This window comes from Ochotona curzoniae, unplaced genomic scaffold (genome assembly GCF_017591425.1).
Source record: "Ochotona curzoniae isolate NIBS_2020 unplaced genomic scaffold, NIBS_Ocur_1.0 contig_3520, whole genome shotgun sequence".
In the NCBI taxonomy this organism is placed as follows: domain Eukaryota; kingdom Metazoa; phylum Chordata; class Mammalia; order Lagomorpha; family Ochotonidae; genus Ochotona; species Ochotona curzoniae.
The window spans coordinates 27871116-27891478 of record NW_024465894.1 but is presented as its reverse complement, the minus strand read 5'-3'; the positions used below and the strand labels follow the sequence as shown (position 1 = coordinate 27891478).

Below are 20363 nucleotides of genomic sequence, written 5' to 3'. Positions count from 1 at the left end.
TTAAAGTTGTCTCTTATTTAAGGATCTCTTACTATGCAACACAGAAATCCTTCATCACACCTTTGGTATCACGGAAGTCCATTAGATGTGTTATTCATCATGAGTGCCTCACCATTCTTTAACATTCTTTATAACATTTTTAGCACTGAAACCTGTATGGATCCTACATTGCAGGAGACGCGCTGGCATAGAACCATACATACAGGAGTTTAGATCCTTATCAGAGCAATTTAATTGTCCTCATCATTTGCCTGGGTAAAAATGAAAAGCTGTGATGAAGTGGGAAGGTTAAATGAAACAAGAAAACCAGCAGCAAACTGGTATTAGTTATAACAGAATATTTACTTTAAAATATTTTAACTTCATGCTAGCTGTTTCTTAAAAATATTTATTCAAAAGGTAGAGTGCAGAAAGAGAGAGAGAGAGGGGAAAGATACATAGAGAAAAATTTCCCATTTGTTCATTCGTTCAAATGACTGTTCTAGCAGGAACTGGGTTAGGCAGAATCAAGTAGCTTAGGCCTCCATGTGGTTTCCAAGGTGGATGGCAGGAGTCTTAGCACTAAGCCATTTCCTCTTTCTTCCTTACACATTAGCAGGCGGTTGGATTGGGAAGCAGAGCAGCCAGGACTTAAAACCGGTGTTCCAGTGCGGGATCCAACGTTACAAGTGTCCTCTTAATCCACTGCACCACTACAATAGCTCTGAATTCTTATTTTATATAGTGTGTGCTTTTTTATTTTTTTCAATATGTGGTTTCTACTTTCTGAAATCAGTTCCAGCAAGTAATGGCACTAACATTTAATGAGAGATAGCCTCATTTCTTAGGGAAGGCTTAAAGTTTCTTTGCTTTTTAGATTTTTATTTTATTTTTATTGGAAAGTCAGATACACAGAGAGGAGGCGAGATAGAGAGGAGGATCATTCTCCAAGCGGCTGCAATGCCTAGACTTGAGCCAGGAACTTCTTCCAGGTCTCCCATGCAGGAGCAGGGTCCCAAGGCCCTGGGCCATCCTCAACTGCTCTCCCAGGCCACAAGCAGGGAGCTGGATGGGAAGCAGGGACACCAGGATTAGAAGCAGTGACTACAGGGGATCCCAGCACATACAAAGCCAGGACTTAGCCACCAGGCTACCGTACCGGGCCCAGTTTGATTGTTGGGTTTTTTTCTTTTTTTAAGATTTATTTATTAGAAAGGCAGATATACAGAGAGATGGAGAGACACAGAGAGAAGGATCTTCTGTCCACTGATTCACTGCCCAAGTGGCTGCAACGGCAAATACTGAGCCAATCCAAAGCCAGGATCCCAGGTCTCCCACACAAGTGCAAGCTTTGAACCATCCTCAACTGCTTTCCCAGGCCACAAGCAGGGAGCTAGATGAAGTGGAATAGCCAGGACACAAACCAGGACCCATATGGGATCCCAACGATTGTAAAGTGAGGACTTCAGCCACTAGGCTACTGTGTTGGGCCTGGGAAGGTTTAGAGTTTATCATTAAATCAAAGATAACATAATTAAATTTGAGCTATTTTTATTTTCTTTTCTCTCTCTCCTCCTTTTTTTTTTTTCTGTCAAAAGTTTCTGTTTTGGTCCAGCAATTAAAAGAAGCTGATCAAGCATGGCTCTAGCAGATAAGAGACTTGAGAACTTGCAGATCTACAAAGTTCTTCAGTGTGTTCGGAACAAAGACAAGGAGCAGATAGAGAAGCTCATCAAATTTGGATACCCTGAACTAGTCAATTTCACAGAGCCCGTCCACGGGATCAGTGCTCTGCACCTGGCCTCCGTCTCCAACGACATTGACATGGTCAGCTTTCTCCTGGAGCTGGGTGCTCATCCTGACGTTCAAGACCGAATGGGCTGCACCCCAACCATGAGAGCGGCAGAACTGGGCCATGAACTGTCCATGGAAATATTAGCCAAGGCCAAGGCGGATATGACTATAGTGGATAATGAAGGAAAAGGTAAACATCCCAACATCCTAGCCAGGAGAATGTCATTCATTTTACAGCCATAAGCAAGATCTTTCTCTGCAGCTTGGGATATGAAATACTTCGTGTGTTAAGTTAAAGCCTAGATTCTCGTTCCTCTACCTAAGCATGTCACCTCCTCAGAATCTGAAAATACTGTAAGGTATATCTTAGGGAAACATGCTCTGTGACCTTATTTGCTTAGAAGAAAATTAGAATAAAATTAATTGCTGGCGGCTTCTTTTTAAAATAAGGAATTTTCAAGATTGCCCACTCGAATATTACCATATTCAGGATCATCCATTATAAGATGTGGAATCTTTCTCGTAGCAAAAGGGGGAAAACCTTTCTACTTCTTAAATTTTACATTTTAGAACTTTTGGTTGTCAATCTAGGACTCCAGAGGGATTTTGTTCCTTCCCTATCGCAGTCTGATGTAGAAAGGAGTTGCATTTTTCTACAAGTTTAGGAAGTAGTGTTTGGTATACACTCCGACTTTCTGAGCTCATTTTTTAAAATGTATTTAGAAAGATGACTTGAAACTCTAGACATGACATTTTGTCGATTATTCAGATGAGACGGCTCTGCTCGCATATCATCTGCCCCTCCCCACTCCCATCATGGTCTGATCGTTTCTTTCCCGAAAAAGTTGAGATTGATACACCCTCAGGAAAACCACAGATAGTTACCACCAGGCTTAATATTAATTAGAGTTTAGTCATTTGTCCTAAAGAGCTAGTCGTTCCCAGTACCAAGCCATTAATATTAGTCTCACTTTGGAGAAATGAATTCCATTTATCATGCTAATTTTTTCTGGAAGCAGCAAAATCTACCTTTGTATCTCTCTGCAAAACTTGGTATTTGATAGATGATTTGCTTAAAGCAAGAGGAAGAGACAAAAGGAAGAATTATTTAATAGAAAAGAAACAGAATAAAATAAACTTCAGCTGCGTTGAGGAATCAACGGAGTTATAAAAATGTTAAATCCTGAAAAAACAGAAGCCTCGTGCAACTCAGTGTGTTCTGTGGAACACGGAGTCGCTGGGATACAAGAGCTCCAGGCAGAAAAGGCTCCCTGACTGAATTCATTCGAGAAACATCCCAGGAAACCAATTTAAACATGTGTCTTTAAAGACAGTGATATTTTTCCAAATCTATGTGACCTTAAAATGGTTTTTCCTGTGGCATCTCACAAGCTAAGAGTGAATGGCACGCACATTGAGAAGCACTGTCACACAGAGAATGCTTTGCTTTTTCTGTTTTGAAACATACAAATCGCGCACACACGCACAGAAAACCACTAATATATTTTGTAGTATAAAATCTAAAACTGTGCAATTTTGCAAAATCAAGGTAAAATTGGAAACAAGATCAGGTGAATATTTGTAGTTAATGCAACAGCAATACAATTGATGTCTGTGTCCATTCAAGTTAACATTAAAACCCATCAAGGATCCAGAAGATGAACATAAAATAAAGCAATTATCCAAATCACCCTAGAAGAATTGAAAATACAAAACTTGAAACAACTATAAAATCTTGTTTCTGCCATAGCCTGAGTAGTGCTACTGCCTGTTAATTTTGCCTTCATGTCCTTCATGGCGAAGTGCCATTTCTCTAGCCCACTCCATGCGCCCAGGTCATGTTGCACACCCCTCAGTTGGACAGTCACATTCTGAACTACTCTTACCCCACAGAAGTCTTTGCCATTAACATACTATTTCTTAATGACTGATGTTTGACTCTGCACACTGTTTCCAAAGGATAACAAAACATATAAATGACTAAATGGGTATTTAGAAGGACTGGAAACACCTTCTTCTTGAAAAATTTTGCGAAATAGTAACAAAAGAAGTCTTCAAGCTAATACCACCCTACATGTTGTCCCAAGAGATTAATTATGGGTGTCTAGAACCATTTCTTTGTTCTCTCAGTCACAGAAATGCATACCCAGCCCCAAATACAGGATACTTGTTCTGCTCTTATAACATTATTTCCTTCATCTTTTCCCTTCCATTTTAAAAAGCTGATGCATGTTCTTTGTAAGAGTTAGCTCAAATAGATAATTGAGTTATACACAATATCAAAAAATACCCATTTCATGATGGCCTTTAGGACTTCTGTAATGACTTGTACCTAGATTTATTGTCATTTTGTTATTATGTCTTACTCTTTGTCATTGAATTCGCAACTATGCCTTGGCATTCCCTTTTACAAGCTATCCTCAGTAATCCTCTTTCAGTTGCGTTAGTTTATGAGAAACATATTGAGATTTTGATTTTCATGTAAATTACATTTTTATAGTTAATGATACAATCTATTCAATTGATCTCAATTTCCAGTAGGTTTGGCATCATATTAAAAAACATGTACTGCAAGGGCATAATATGTATAATAAATACAAATATGTTTTTTAAGCTCCCCATGATACAAGTATGTTTTCATCAATATTCACATACTTTGCTATATATTTCTCTCTAGCCTCATTGTTCAAAAATTATATTTTACTCTTTAATCATAACAGTTTCATATGTGCTTGGCTTCTATTTATAGAGATAACACACAGCATTCATTGATTTTTTTTAAACTGTGAAAGATGAGATGAATACAGCAAGACCATTCCTCTCAGCCATTCCACCTCTTTGTAGCAACCAACTTCATAGTAAATTATTCCCAACTTTACAGTGAATTATAATTCCTTGTTCTGTCAACAGTTCCCTTCATAATTTTAAATGATAAATCTGCAGCATTTACTTTATCTCTTTATTTGCTTTCAATGATAACTCAGTCTCCAACAACAAAAGATGAGAAAATCAAATGCCTACACCGTTTGTGCTTCCCTCCTTTCAATCAGGATTTTTGTTCAGTTATAAGGAATTGCAACATTCTTTGCCTTATCTAGAATTTCCAAGGTGACTTGCACATTCATTCCGTAGTTGAAAAGATTAAGCACCCATCACAATTATTTTTATTCATACATTTTCTATTTTTCATGGTAGACTCATTTTTTGTACAGAGTTGTTTAACTCACTCTCTTGGGCTCATATCCCTGATTTCTTGAATTCTTAAAATTACTTGTGCCTGTTGCTTTTCTATATAAACACAAGTTTGATGGGGTATACAAATTTTCCATTTTCTTCCGGAGGTGTCCTTTAAGTGTCTTCCAGTGAATTGTTGAGCTCTCTGATCTTTTCTCTTTAAAAATGAGCTGAATTTTTGCCTGAAAAAAAAAAAATCACGACACCTTTTTCTGGCTAGCTTTACTGAGGCATTTCTCGCTGATTGTAAGCAACTTTTCTGAGACCCACTGTGCCCCTGCAGAGTCCAGATTCAGGCATTTGCTTCAAGAAAATTTTCTTCTTGTATGTCTAAATCTAGGCTTATTTTTTCTGTCCCATTTAGGCTTTTATTTTGAATATCAATTATATACAAGGTGAGACTTCTCTGCTACTTGAGACTATTAATCCCTTTCATCATTTGAGTTATATTTTGCTCAAAAATATTAGTTTATTTTTCTAGATTTAAGTTTGACTTTCGTTTCTTCTTTTTTTTTTTATTCTTTTCTCCATTTCTTTCCTAAGTTTGGCTGTCTAAATTTCACCTTTTTAATTCAGTTTATCTTTTCTTGTCCTGACAGTACTGTCTTGAGCTCTCAGTCATTGCCCTTTTATTCTAGAACCAGGTATTTATAAGATTGTTTTCATAAAATCAAGTAAATATTTTCTTTCCATGACTTTTTCTAGTACATGCTTTTTGCCTCGCTTTCATTATCAGTTTACATAACTTTTTTTTTAAAAAAGCATCTTTCTCATAGGCCATATGCTGGTTTCTCCTTGGTTTAATTGTTGTTTACCTAGGTCTTTCCTACCAACACTGTGCCCTAGGATTATAACATCCCTCACCCCTGGAACATTTTTGGCATAGAGTAAAGGGCCTGGGTGTAGTGGCTCATCAGGTTCCTGTCTTCATTGGGACCTAACGAGTGCCAAAATGGCAGAGCTACCGTCTTGTAGTTTTTCCTCTCGATGTCACTATAGTGACCACCTGCTTTCCTTCACACAAGGCCACTCTGCACATGAGTCTATACTGCTAACTATTCTGCCATGCTGCAGTTCGAGAGGATCCAGGGTCCAGCCAGTAGCCTCCGGCACACACACACCTGCACATTCCAAGAACAAACATTTTGTAGTATGGGGTCCACAAGGGCTCAGCTAACAATTTGCACTCCATCTCCTTCCTCAACCAAGTCCCATCACATTTAACTGTGAGCGTTTTCTGTTTCCTAACAGAGATTTTTTTTTTCTGTCGTGGCATTTTGGTTATTTCAGAAGGAAACTCAACACAGATAATACGCCTTTTTGTTAGTGTCCTTAAGTAGCTAAAATAGACTTTTAAATTATGTTTTATCCTTCCTATAAGTTTCAAATATATAGAGACTAATTTAACGCTTTGGGGGGGGGTTGTATTTTTCTGCAGGTGTTTTGTTTTACTGCATTTTGCCTACCAAGCGGCATTATCGCTGTGCTCTGATTGCACTTGAACATGGTGCAGATGTCAATAATTCTACCTATGAAGGAAAGCCAGTATTCCTTAGAGCATGTGAAGAAGCACATGATGTTAAGGAAATGTGCCTGACGTTTTTGGAGAAAGGAGCCAACCCAAATGCTATCAATTCCGTATGAATATTCCTGTGATATTATTTCTGCTTTCAATTGCAAGTCGTTGGTATAATTTTTGGCATGGAAGTATGATAAATTATCCTGCTAGCGTATAGATTTTTTTTTCATTTCTACCTAAAATTCCTGAACTGAACATACCTTGATTATGTTTATATTTCCATGATTCTACATCCCATTGCCTACTTAGGTTTGGAAAACTGATATCTATTGTATATAATGTAAAAATATTATAGTGAATAACAGAAAAAGAATACCCACTATAAAAATATCTGTTTAGAGAGCACACACTTCTCCCATTTATCTTGTTTCCTTCCGCACTCATTTGACTAATACTGGTTTTTCTTAAGATAGATACTTCTGGATGCTACAATTAAATTTTCTTCCATTACAAAAGCCCATCACTAAACTTTAGCACTCTTTGTTTACCCACTTTACTCTGCTTTATTTTGCAAGAACTAACTTTATTTTAGCTTCACATTGTCACAAGGGCATCCAGTGTAACCTAGATTCTGATTTGAAAAATTTTTATTTTGGACACTGATCCACTATACTGGCTGAATTTTTCCTCTTTGTAACATGAAATTACAAAAGAAAGCAGAAAACGAACGCATTACTGTAAAGTCAAGTGAAAGGGATTCAACCATACTTATGCTGAGTGTGCTACTTAATAAGACAGGTATAACATGGTTGAATTTTATTGAATTTGCTTCGCATACAGTCCACAGGTCGCACAGCTTTAATGGAAGCATCGAGAGAGGGAGTACTGGAAATAGTTCGGGGAATCCTGGAAAGAGGAGGCGAAGTGAATACATTTGACAACGAAAGACATCATGCTGCTCATTTTGCTGCCAAAGGAGGTTTTTTTGATGTAATAATCAGCTCTTTGCTTAGAAATTTGTTGCTAAAACTATTTTCTCCTTTTTCTCAAAGATGTCTGTTTTATAGGATATTCTAAGATAATTTTTTCATGAGTTAGGTATGTTGTTTCCAGTCAGATTCTCTTTCAGAATCCTAAAATTACATCTTTAAAAACATATTTCAATTCTTATTCAATTGTATCTATGTGCTTAAAGATTCACTTACTAATGGGATAATGATGACTCCTTCCCAATGGGACTATCCCATTGTAAGCCTCCATTATGTACTAGGAGTCAGACAATGTGCTCTGACCCCACCGAGGAAGAACAGGGCCCTATGTGCTTCTCTATGGTGGCTAGGTACACCTAATGTTAGACCTCAATTTTAAACTGCAATTATTCAGATTATCCAGACATATCTTTAGCAAAAGACACCTGATAGATGAAGGGATCTGGCAGAAACAAAATAAGACTCAGTGCTGTCTTACTTATCAAATTCTACATTTTATTTAAAACTTCTTTACTGCATTTTCTTTGCCTTTTAGCACTTCATTCTCTCACTGAGACTCTTTTCTATAAAAACAGCACATTTAACAATAGAAGCCATATTTGGTCCAAAAAAGATTACTCCTTTCATGTTCTCTGCCATATTTTGATGCTTTCTTAAATTGCCTACACTTACCAAAACGATAATTCCCTGGTGAGAATGGAATTTTCTATCGACTGTTGCTGTTTGATAAAAAATTGAGTGACAATGAAAATGAGCTGTGCGACATAGTATAGCGTAGTAGCTAGAAGCCTTTTTCAGTATTTTAAGTGTAGTGAAACTAAGGGTCTAAACTCTGGTTTTTTTCAATTTGCTTAATTTCCATTTTAATTGTCAATAGCCATGGGTGTCTAATTTGGTACTACACTATACAGAGCAGATCTAAGTACCATTCTTCATTTGTTTCTTATTCCTCTCCCATATGCACTATTCATTTTGCAGATACTGAGGCTTCTTTTTGCCTACAATGGAGACATGGGGCTGATTGCAATGAATGGCAACACACCACTTCATTACGCGGCCATGGGTGGCTTTGCAGATTGCTGTAAATACATAGCTCAGAGAGGTAAAACTGCCTAGAAATTCTGTGTTTAAAGACCTTACGGTTTTCTCATGTCATGGCTGAGCAGAGACTTTGGATATGGAACTCGTCAGCTGCTTGTCTTTTGTAATAGCAAAACCTAACTCTGATGCAGAAGGAAAATTTGAAGTTTTTTCTTATTTTTTTTCTATCAAATCACCAATCTGGTATTTAAAAAGACCAGTGCTTCATAATGTTTACATTGTTAAAAACCAAAAGTAGATTGTTAATTTGTCAGCCAAGTCTGAAAATGCTTATAATTCATAAATTGCTTTTCTTTTAGATCTATCAACATCAACCAAAAGAGTGATAAACATTAAAAATGTTTTCCTTTAGGCTGAATTTTTATTGTATGTTTAAAAAAATGTTCTGTTATTCCAAACATATTTTCTGGATAGTTTTCAACTCTTAGAGGAAATAAGTTAGTGAGGCAAACAGATAAAAAAACATAAATTTTTATGGAAAATTTAAAATGTGATTTCTTGTGACTTTTAAGTAACTTATTAGGGGTAATAGGTTCCTTAAAATAACAACATTAGTAATTAAAGATGGGGATTAATTTATTGTTAATTCCATACTAATTTTCTCTTTATTATAAATGGAACTGCATTTTGTAAAAGAAAAAATTTCTAGTTTCTGAGAAATAGACAAAACCTTAAAGTCCAACAACTCTACAGTAGAGCCAAGAACCAAGCATAGAATTTCAGAAGTCACTAGAACCTGAAGATACTAGACTGTAAACATTCATGTTATAAGTAAAATCACTCACACACATAACTTAGTCATTGGTTGGTCCATTTTTACTTTTTCTAAGTTCATGCTTTTTTCATCTCCACCAATAATAATACTTTTTTTTAACACACAAGGAAAGAAAAATATATCAAATGCAATATTTTTATTCAAAATGTCTTAATTGATTTGTTTTCATATCTGTCACTATACAACCATAGATGTATATAATTACATATAACTAGATGCATATAAGTATAAATGAACCATGTATTCATGAGCTCTCACAAGGTGATCTTTTTCATTCTAACATAAGTATTTCCACATGTGGTGTTCCAGTGTTTATGCATACCTGAGATAGTCAAAGAAGCCCATTCAAAAAGCAAGGGGCCAGGGCTTGGGACATGCCAGCTGGGTCCAACACCCAATTCAACAGAAATCTCAAAACTCCTTCTGGAAGGATCCTAACATTACAATCTAAAGCAAAGGTGCGAAAATGCTCTGAGTTCTGCAGGATAGTTGAAAGCACAGCCACATAATCACACCTTGTGTGGACAAGCCAATTCCACAGTGCAAGTGTTACCAGTTAATATTTCTGCCTTTGCAATCTAAGATCTAAGGCATGTGAGGCAACCCAGCTCCTGCTAAAGTGCAGGTCATGGCTGCGGTGACTGGAGCCCTGCCACTGCATGAGAGACCCAGACTGAGCTTCGGGGCTGCCCGCTTTGGCCTGCCCCAAGTGCAGTTTTTGCAGGCACTTTGGAAGTGAGAGAATGGAAGTAAAAATAAATTTAAGATTTAAAGATATACCTCCTAAATATTCTCCTCTTTTGGCCACTAGAACAACTTACAACTCCCTAGAAGGTAGGCAGCATGAGAACCAGAACCAAGGGGGAGGGACGGAAGTTGAGGCAGTCCTTCTCATGGACTTCTCCTCCAGGGCTTTCCGTTCCAGGAATCTCAGCAAGCTGAAACCTGAACGTCTACCAAGGAGGGTGGAAGGGACTCTGGTGTTTCGGGCGTTTGCTGCCATGCTCACAGATATGGAGAGGAAGATCTCAGGATGCCTAAGCCTCTTATATAAAGTAGCAATAATAGCACTTTGGTATATAGTAGCACGTGCCATCCTGCTGTGTACTTGAAATTAGATCTAATTTGATACCTAATACCAGGTACACAATTTGTAAGTAGTTGTCATATTGTTTAGGGAGCAGTGATAAGAAAAAAGTCTGCATGTTCAGTACAGATGCATTTTCTTTTCAAGTATTTTCGCAACTGAGGCAGAGGAAGGGGGCAGCTCTAACCTTAAAGGAAGTGAGGCGTCCCACATGAAAACGAGATACACCGTCAGAGCTTTCATCTGAGATGTGGGAGTCTTTTTTTCCCATGGAAAGTTTTCTAACAAGGAGGAAACTGAAAGAAAAAGACAACCAGCTACGGCAGATTTAAAATCCTTTGGTCCTTAGTGGATGTGACACGAGAAGTGGGATGTGGGATGCCTAGATGTAGGGATCCACAGTTCAGCTAAGTGGAACCAGCATCCTCTGCTACGGGATTACCCTGCGGAGTACTGCTGAGCGATCAGCTCAGGTCTAGGTGTTGGGGCCACCTGGGGAATGAACCAGCAGATGGAAGATCTTTCTCTGTCTCTCTCTCTATAAATCTGCCTTTCCAATAAAAACAGGTAAATCTCTTTTTAAAAATTCAGCGAAGACAATATTTATAAGTATTTACAATGCCAACTAATAAGGCATCCACATCTTTTGTTTTATTGTATTTTTTTAAACTTACTTATTTTTATTAGAAAGTCAGATATATGGAGAGGAGAAAAGACAGAGAGGAAGATCTTCCATCCGTTGACTCACTCTCCAAGTGGTCGTAATGGCCAGAGCTGCACCGATCTGAAGTCAGCAGGAGCCAGTAGCCTCTCCTGGGTCTCCCATGTGGTTGCAGAGTCCCAAGCCTTTGGGCCATCCTCAACTGCTTTCCCAGGCCACATGCAGGGAGCTGGATGGGAGGCAGGGTTGCTAGGATTAGAATTGGCACCCATATGGGTTCCTGGTGCATTCAAGACAAGGACTTTAGCCGCTAGGCTAGCATGCCATACCCCTATTGTATCTTTTTTAATTCCTACAAATAAAAAGTGTTATTTATATTTCTGTATCTGACATACCACTTAGCACAATGATCTCCATTTTCCATCCATAATGTTACAAATGCCAGAATTCAAATTTTTATGGCTAAGTAATATTCCCTTATCTACATATACCCTATTTTCTTTCTTTATGCATCAATGGGCATCTAGGCTGATTCTCTGTGTTATGTTGCAATGAGCCTGGGAGCCATCCCACCTCTTTCATAGAGCAGGACTCATTTCCCTTTGGACCTATTCCCAGAAGTGGGAGAGCTGGGTCATGTAGCAGATCCATTTTTAGTTTTCTGGGGATTTTCTGCATTGTTTTCCACTAATTTTCATTGCCACCAGCAAGGTGTTGGGATACTGTTTCCCCTACAGTTTTGTCAGCTTTCACTGACTTCTTTTTGATAGTAGTCATTCTAACTGGAGTCAAATGACACCTCACTGTTGTTTTAACTTGCAACTCACTGATGGCTAATGAAAATGAGAATCCCCCCACCCAAGTGTTCATTAGCCATTTCCACATCTTTTGAAAACTTGAGGACAAATTTTGACTCATCACTTGAGGCTAAGAAAACAGTTGGATAAGTGTTATTTCTATGGCTCTGCCGATGTCTTGGTATCGTTCCTACCAATGAGTTTTCCTGTTATAGGATGTGACCTGAAATGGAAGAATTTAGAACATAAAACACCCAAGGCTGTGGCTAAAGATGGTGGCTTCAAAGCAGCAAGTAAAGAAATACGCCGAGCAGAGAGAATTGCTAATAAATTAGCCAAGCCGGGAGTCAAAAATCCTAATCCGCTCTGGGCGCTCAGGCTACACGACTGGTCCACAGAGCATGAGACTTTCCTTAGGGAAGGCTTCTCCTTTGTGGACCGGGGTGATGGGACGGTCAGCAAGGAGGATTTCGTGCTGGTGCTGGAGGAAAGACAAGATTTTGCCACCTCAGAGCAGTTGGCATCTATAGCCCAACTGCATGAAAAATCCCGCGGAGGGGGAGTCAACATTAACGAATTCTTTAAAGGAACCAGATACTTAAGCAAATCCTTCGTCTTGGGATCTTACGGGCCCAAGAAAAGGAAAAAGGGGATGGGCAGAAAGGGAAGGAAAGGCAAGTTTGTTTTACCTCTCCCCATTTGCTTCATACCCGAGTCTGCCTTTCCACGCCGGCCAGACGGTGGGCCGCCGTATTACATGATTGAAACCTACCAGAATGTCACTGATTACAGTCGGTTCAATCGAGATCATCCGCCAGAACATCCCATTCAGGATGACTCTGCTTGGTACATTGATGACCCATCAGCGGTGTTTGCCAATATTAACTTTATCACCAAGGCAGGGGACCTGGCCTCTCTGAAAAGAGCTTTTGAAGGAGGAATCCCCGTGGATATGAAGGACAATTGCTACAAAACACCTCTCATGACAGCCTGTGCAAGCGGAAACATAGATGTGGTCAAATTTCTTCTGGAAAAGGGGTAGGTGCTTGCTTAGATGAGCTCTGACAAACATCTTGCTCCAGGATTTTCGCCGTAGAACAAAGTGTTTCATCGCTGACATCCAAATAAACAGGATAAACAGATTTTTTTCTAGAAAACCAAGTGAATGGGACACAGGGTTGCAAGTGTATAGTTTGCCAGTAACGGTCATGTGCAAAATATCCTTAAAGGATTTTTAAAGATTTGCATATTTACTGAAAAGGTAGCAGAAGTGAGAGAAAGATCTTCATCTCCTGGATCACCACTCAAATGTCCATAAAAGCCAGAGCTGGGCCAGGCTGAAGCCAAAGGCCAGAAACTCCATCAGTGCCTTCCCCATGCAGTAGCACAGACTCAAGGATTTGGGCCATCTTTCATTGCCTCCTCAGGCACATAGGCAGGGGCAGGAAGTGTAGCAACCAAAACTTTACTGGCACTCCCACATGCGATGCTGGCATAATGAACAGCACCATAATCCATTGCTCGAAAATACAGGCCCTAAAAGCCAAGGCATTTTGATGGTGGGGCACAGGTTTGCTGCCTGGGCATCAGCAGTCTCCTTGTCAATGACAGGACATTCCGGATTCATTTCAGAACTTTAACCAGAGAGTGTGACATTGCTTTTTAACCCAACTTAAACAAATGGGGTATTGGCCATAATGACTACAATTTGGATCCAGGTAGGATGGTGTTTTCACTAGTTCATTTGTGAATATCATGAAAATATCAAAACATGACATTTTATTAATTTTTAAACTATTACAATTCCTGAGGCTTACTTCTACTGAACGCATCGTCTTAGCTGCAATTTTGTTCTTTGTGTTTTCAAATTTATTTACTTTTGAAAGGCAGATTTACAGAAAAAAAGGAGACAGAGAGAGGTCTTCTATCTACTTGTTCCCTCCCCAAAGGCAGCAAAGCCAGAGCTGAAGTGATCCAAAGCTGGGAGCCAGGAGCCTCTTCTAGGTCTCCCATGAGGATGCAGGGTCCCAAGGATCTGGACCATCCTCTGCTCCTTTCCCAGGCCATAAGCAGAGAGCTGGATCAGAAGTGGAGCAGCCGGAACATGAACCAGCGCCCTTGTGGGATGCTAATACCACAGGGTGGAGGATTAGCCTGTGGAGCCATGGCAATGGCCTCCAAGTTTGTTTTTTCTTTTTTTTTTTTCATATATCTCAATTTTTTCACTTACATGAAGATCCTAATGGGACTTGTCTCAAAGTTGTTGATGCAAGGAATTGAATATGTAAAATAATTACTAATACAGTAATGAACCTCTTTAGAAAATATACTAATATTAGCACTATAAAGAAACACAAATTTGTGTATTACCAAGAGAAGTATAAACCAACTAAGGAGCATTTTAACTTTGAGGCACTGAATTTCTACAAATGATTACAGCTTTAAATAATACATTGCAATGCTTAGAATTTCAATAATGAAGGCTCACTTAAAATTTTATGACATTCAGAAGAAATAGGCCTGAGATGAAACGAAATAACTTTCATTTCCTACTAGCTTTTCTCTTTTCTGAATTCAGTTTTTCCCTTTTGCTAATTTTAATATTTACAAAAAATGTTAATTCTTTACATCTAAGCACTTTTTAAAACACTAAATATGTGTACGCACAAAGAAACCCCAAACTGTCAAATAATGCAAAACAAAGTGCTTTTGAAAAAGACCATCATATGAACAATATTCAGAGCACCTGTGGTTCTCAATTTAGCAAGTTAATGACACTATTAAATCTGCATTTTAGCTTCCTGTGCTTAGAGCCACCCGTGTTTTTAATGTGTGCCTCTACGCTATCTTGTAGGGCTAATGTTAATGCCACCGATAATTTTCTATGGACTCCACTTCATTTTGCGTGCCATGCCGGGCAACAAGACATTGTTGAACTTCTGGTTAAATCGGGAGCATCGGTAGATGCTCTGTCCCTCAACAACTCAACTCCGTTAAGCAGAGCAATTGAAAGCTGTCGAATGGATACTGTAAAATATCTACTTGATATCGGTGCTAAATTCCAACTGGAAAATAGAAAAGGTACGTGTTCATATTATTGATAGCTAGCATTAAACAAAAAGAGTTTTCGATTCCAAACTCTTTCTAATCGTTTTCTTGTAGGATCCCATTTTCTCCTGGGTTCCTGGTACAAGCCTGAGTCCAACACTAGGGATGTTTGTCTTATAATGCAGGACCTCTGAAACCACTGGTACCGAAGGGCCAGTTCTTTATGTTAGGAGTCTGTCACTAATTGATACTTTTGTTATTCTGTAACACTGCAATACAATTTTCTAAACAATTTCTGGAGTCATTTCATTGTGGCTGTTAATTTGTGGTCTTGCATCCTTTTACACACTTTGAGTATCACTCTGTTGCAACTATGAATTTTTAAGTGGCATATTTTAACGACACTGTGAATGTTGGATTCCTCTTCTAACTATGCAAAGGGATTGCTGAACTGAGGTTTGCTTGACTCTGGGAAGTAAACAATGGCCTACCTTATGTGGGTCATAAACACCGCAAGGGAAGACTACCGTTTCATCTGCATGAATATCTGAGCTCCTCTGGCTCTGACAGAGCATAGTATCTCTGGCTGCTTCAGGCTGACTGAATCACAGGTTGTGTTGTGCCAGGTCTGCCTGGTCATGCTACAGTGTCACAAGTGACAACATCCTTAACGATCTGACTTGTACACCTGCGATTGCTTCTCCAGGCCTTTTTAAATTCCCATAGGTATAGTATGGGAGGAGGATGATGGAAAATTATCCCTTTAATGAAATGTGCACAATGTGGAGAGCAGGTCATCAACTGATCATTTAAAATGGCATCTACTAATATTTCCTATCTGCTTTAAAAGAAACACAGCCATGATGTTAGGAAATAATTTGTTTTCATGCCATTACCTGGCATTTTAAATTACAGGATTTCAAGTTGGGCCTACCATAGAGAATAGTGGCTCCAGCAAAATGAACCTATCATGGCAGATTAACGGATGGTATGCTGAAAATTTTTTGCATTTCTATCATTAATCTGTTTACTATAAATGAATTTGTGCTTATGTGTCAAACAGGGCACAGTGCTATGGATGTTGCAAAAGCATATGCTGATTATAGAATAATTGGCCTGATTAAAGAAAAGCTAGATAATTTACCAAAACCCACAGAAAATCCAAAAATGAAAGGCAAGCCACCTCCTAAACCCAAGACCGAAGGTGCTGAAATTAAGAAAGAAGAGGTAAGAAAAGAGATTGACTCATTTACAATTGAAATTCTTTTAAAAAGTTGGTGGCGCTGGCCATCAGCTGTGTTTATATATCATTACAAAAATGGAGAAAAACATACATATGCATACTTTGAGCACCATATCATATATATGTGTGTGTGTGTATATATATATATATGTATATACATATATATATAAATCTAGGAAAAAATGTCTTACTACTGAAAGTCTAAAAGATACTGCTTATAAACAGAACACACACAAAAACCAAATTGATTTGGCCAAATACAATAAGATGTTGAAAAAATAACTGAAATTGGACATGTAAATACTTAGAATTGAATTATACAAATGTGTTTAGATACTCCAAACAGAGAAGAGTAGCTCTTATGAGAAATGAAATAAACCATGATTTTCTTTCATTGAGGTCTCATAATCTTACACTGTCTACCTTTTTTATACCCAACCCCACTGAACTTTGGGACGTAAAACAACTTAAAACTTGGAATACTGAAAATGACTCCAAAAGCTTTCAAACATGTTGCCAGTCAAGTTGCCAGTTCTGGAAAAACAAAGTAGTTTAGGTACCTGTAAACAAAGCTAGTAGTGGAATGTCCAGACTACTGCCAATGGAGATAACTAAGTCCTCAGGACTTCGCCATTCTCCAGGAAGCCTTGGGTGTTTCCAGGCTGGCTGCTCTTGGTAGGAAAGCAGAAGATTCACAGGAAATCCCTGGCAGACAGAGGACAAGGTTGAAAATGGTGAGGCAGTACAGTTGGGAAAAATTGACAGGATGAAGAGATTGTAGGAAGAGGAGATCCTTATAAATATGAAAAAAATAAAAACACTGAGATGGAAAGACATGAAAGAAGACGAATTGGCTAAAGTTCCTACTACGTGCACCATTACAATTTTAATAGGATTCAATTGTCCTGATTAATGAATGGCCACAGGTCAAGGATGGATATCCTAAATATTTATGTGACCTGTCACTGATACTACTAATTAAGTAGAGTTTTAAAAAAAAAGCAAAGTAATATCTCTTCTTACCCAGTATTAATATTCTATCTTACCAAACTTATAACTTGTATAGTGACATTTTTAAGAGTTTCTTTCTGACTTCAGAATAAGGTATAGAAGAAATAATGTCAATTATGAATAGGTTTTTGCATTTTACTTTTTGCATTGTTTTCAGGAACTACTTACATCTGTTTATGCTGTTCCAACCATATTAGAGGAAAAGAAATTGCGTAAGGATAATGTGGTTCATCTCAATTCACTGATTACCAGTGGTCATACCAAGAAAGTGGATATCACATTCGTGCCCCGAAGGGTAAGCACTGTGGGACAGCTTCACAGCATTACACAAGCTCATGCTGACACTTTAACAGTGACTTTTTGTGCAGATCATCCAAGCAAATATCCCAAGCTTATCTTGCATGATTACTCTTTGTGAGTGTCCTTTCGCCAAGTCCTGATACTTTCAATTCCCAAGATCTGGTTCCTTTTCTCTCTGTTTCCATATGGACATTTGACTTTTTCTTGAAATACTTAAGACTTATTTCTGTTAATGATATCCCTGCAGCCATTGGTCATCAAGATCCAGATGCTTTTGTTGTTACTTCCCAGACCACACCCTTCCTCTCACTTGAGAATTTCACTAATCTCAAGATTGGATTCACCCAGTCTCCTGAAACATTTCCATGCCAAAGAGGCTGGAGACAAATTCAGGATTTTCAACGCCTGTCAAACCATGCAGAATAAACAGCTCCTTTCACTTTCTATTAAGAAAACATGCTTTGTTTAAACATAAAGGTAGTAAACCTGGATGACTTCTTAATTTTTTCACTTTCCTGCTTTGACATTCTAAAGGTGAACAACAGCTACCTTAAGGGCTATTGGCCAGATAAATGTAATGAAATAACATTTCAGATAGCCAACATCAGAAACAGGGATGTTAAGATGAGCACTAGTGGGATGTAGGAGGGGGGAAACAGTTTAAATGCATTTAGAAGCAAATTTGATAGTTTTAAGTTAAAATGTTCAAAATGCTTCTTCAAACTCTGGATTGAAAACGGATGGATGCTGACATACATGTGGACTGTGTTACTAATTGGGCTCCGGGTCTCACTATTTTAAGGTTTGGAGTCCTGAAGCCACGACAACCGAGTTGATCAGGAAAAGGGAACTACAGCGGGAGAGGTTTACATACGAGGTGGACTTCGACGATTTCATGATGCCATTCCAGAAGAACATCACGGAGAAAGCCCGGGCTTTGGAAGCTGCCTTGAAGACTTAATCCCAACTGTTACTTTTGGAGTAAATGCTTTGAGTCCCGTAAGAAGTTTTAGAGAAACTATTATCATCAATCAAAGTCAGAGCAATCCACACATTAAAAACATGTTACCAAATACTTCCTTTTGCATTAATAACTATACGTATGTTAATACTACAGAGAAGAAGATGTATTTCATTTAACAACATATAGCATTGAGTTCTGGATGAATCCCCCATTATGCTTTAACAATGCAGCAGAATATAGGTCATGTGAGTTGTAAGCATTACTGTCAAAAATTATAATTCATGTTCATTGAAGCTCGAATCACAATAGGGAAGATATAGAATCAACCCAGATGTCAACTACTGATGCTTGCATGAAAAATATGTGGTCTGTATGCACTATGGAATACTACTCGGCTATAAAAAAATAATGAAATTGTGTCTTTTGCAACAAAATAGATGCAACTGGAAACTACTACACTTAGTTAAATAAGCCACTCCTCAATCATCAAATATTGTATGTCTTCCCTGATTTGTGATGACAGAGTGTGTAAAAATGTAATGTATGTGACCAAAATGTGATTGTCATTTACAGCCCTTGTCTATGTTCTTGAGAAAACAGCGGGGTTTTTTTTAAGATTTTTTTTTTTTATTGGAAAGGCAGATATACAGAGAGGAGAGACAGAGAGGAAGATCCTCCGTCCGATGATTCACTCCCCAAGTGAGCACAACGGTCAATGCTATGCCGATCCGAAGCCAGGTCTCCCACACGGGTGCAGGGTCCCAAAGCTTTGGGCCGTCCTCAACTGCTTTCCCGGGCCACAGGCAGGGAGCTGGAAGGGAACTGGGGCCACCAGGATTAGAACAGGCGCCCATATGGGATCCCAGGTGTGCAAGGCGAGGACCTTAACCACTGCACCATCACACCAGGCCCCAATAGCGGGGTTGTTTTTCCCTAATTTCAACTTTTAAAATTTTTTACCTAGTGGAGTGTTAAGTCTGTGATTGTAAAATAAACTGAAAGTATGCCATTGTAAAAAAAAATCTTTTTAAGTAAGAAACAAAAGAGGAGAGAGTGTGGCAGTGTGGGTAGGAGTGATGATAGGGTGGGAGGTAACATTGTGTCCCTAAGTCTGTATATACAAAGTATATGAAATTTGTTCACCATATATAGATAAAATCATTTTCAACAATGTACCTGGTCCTGACGCAGCAGCCTACTGGCTGAAGTCCACACCTTGCCAGTGCAGGATTCCATATGGGTGCCAGTTTGTGTCCCGGCTGCTCTACTTTCCATCCAGTTCTCTGCTTTCAGCCTGGGAGGGCAGTAGAAGACAGCCCAAGGCCTTGGGACCCTGCACCCACATAGGAGACCCAGAGGAGTCCCCAGCTCCTGGCTTCGGATAGGCTCAGCTCTGGTCATTTGCAGCCACTTGGAGAGTGAACCAGTGGATGAAAGATCTTTCTCTCTGTCTCTCCTTCTTTCTGTAAATCTGACTTTCCAATAAAATAAGTAAATCTTAAACAACACCACCACCAACAACAATGTGTCTTAGAAACATTGGGTCAATTTTAATAGCTCTACACAGTGTCTTCACTGTAACCACATCCCCTCTTCATGGGACTACCATGCTCTCGGGCTCAGCTTTCACATGCCAGAGTGCTAGTGGAGATTGCAGAGTAGGGCAGGAGTGCCTGTGGATTTGCATCACCCTAGCCTAGAGACAACTCAGGACCAGCCGCTGGTCATGGCAGTGCACTGAAGCCCCACTCCCTCATGCCTCCAGGATGACTATAAAGTCCAGGCACATTCTCCCTGACTCCTAGATCATTCACTGCGATTAAGATCAAGTTTCCCCCAGTGATAATTCCTTTGACAGCAT

At 38.9% G+C, this 20363-nt stretch overlaps 1 protein-coding gene across 1 annotated transcript; it reads left to right on the top strand.

The window, feature by feature from the left end:
• Positions 1–1578: 1578 nt before the first annotated feature.
• ANKEF1 (ankyrin repeat and EF-hand domain containing 1) lies at positions 1579–18856 on the top strand. Its single transcript, XM_040981196.1, has 9 exons — positions 1579–1963; positions 6446–6645; positions 7367–7516; positions 8494–8617; positions 12152–12974; positions 14791–15017; positions 16048–16211; positions 17396–17533; positions 18341–18856. The coding sequence occupies exons 1-9, from the start codon at positions 1618–1620 to the stop codon at positions 18497–18499; spliced, it is 2331 nt and encodes a 776-aa protein (XP_040837130.1). The 5' UTR covers positions 1579–1617; the 3' UTR covers positions 18500–18856.
• Positions 18857–20363: the final 1507 nt, after the last annotated feature.

Excerpts from the sequence above, each read along its gene's own strand:
- ANKEF1 (XM_040981196.1), top strand. The coding sequence starts at position 1,618 with ATGGCTCTAGCAGATAAGAGACTTGAGAACTTGCAGATCTACAAAGTT. Across the intron at positions 1,964-6,445 it reads AGTGGATAATGAAGGAAAAG|GTGTTTTGTTTTACTGCATT; the intron begins GTAAACATCCCA and ends ATTTTTCTGCAG. Across the intron at positions 6,646-7,366 it reads ACCCAAATGCTATCAATTCC|TCCACAGGTCGCACAGCTTT; the intron begins GTATGAATATTC and ends CTTCGCATACAG.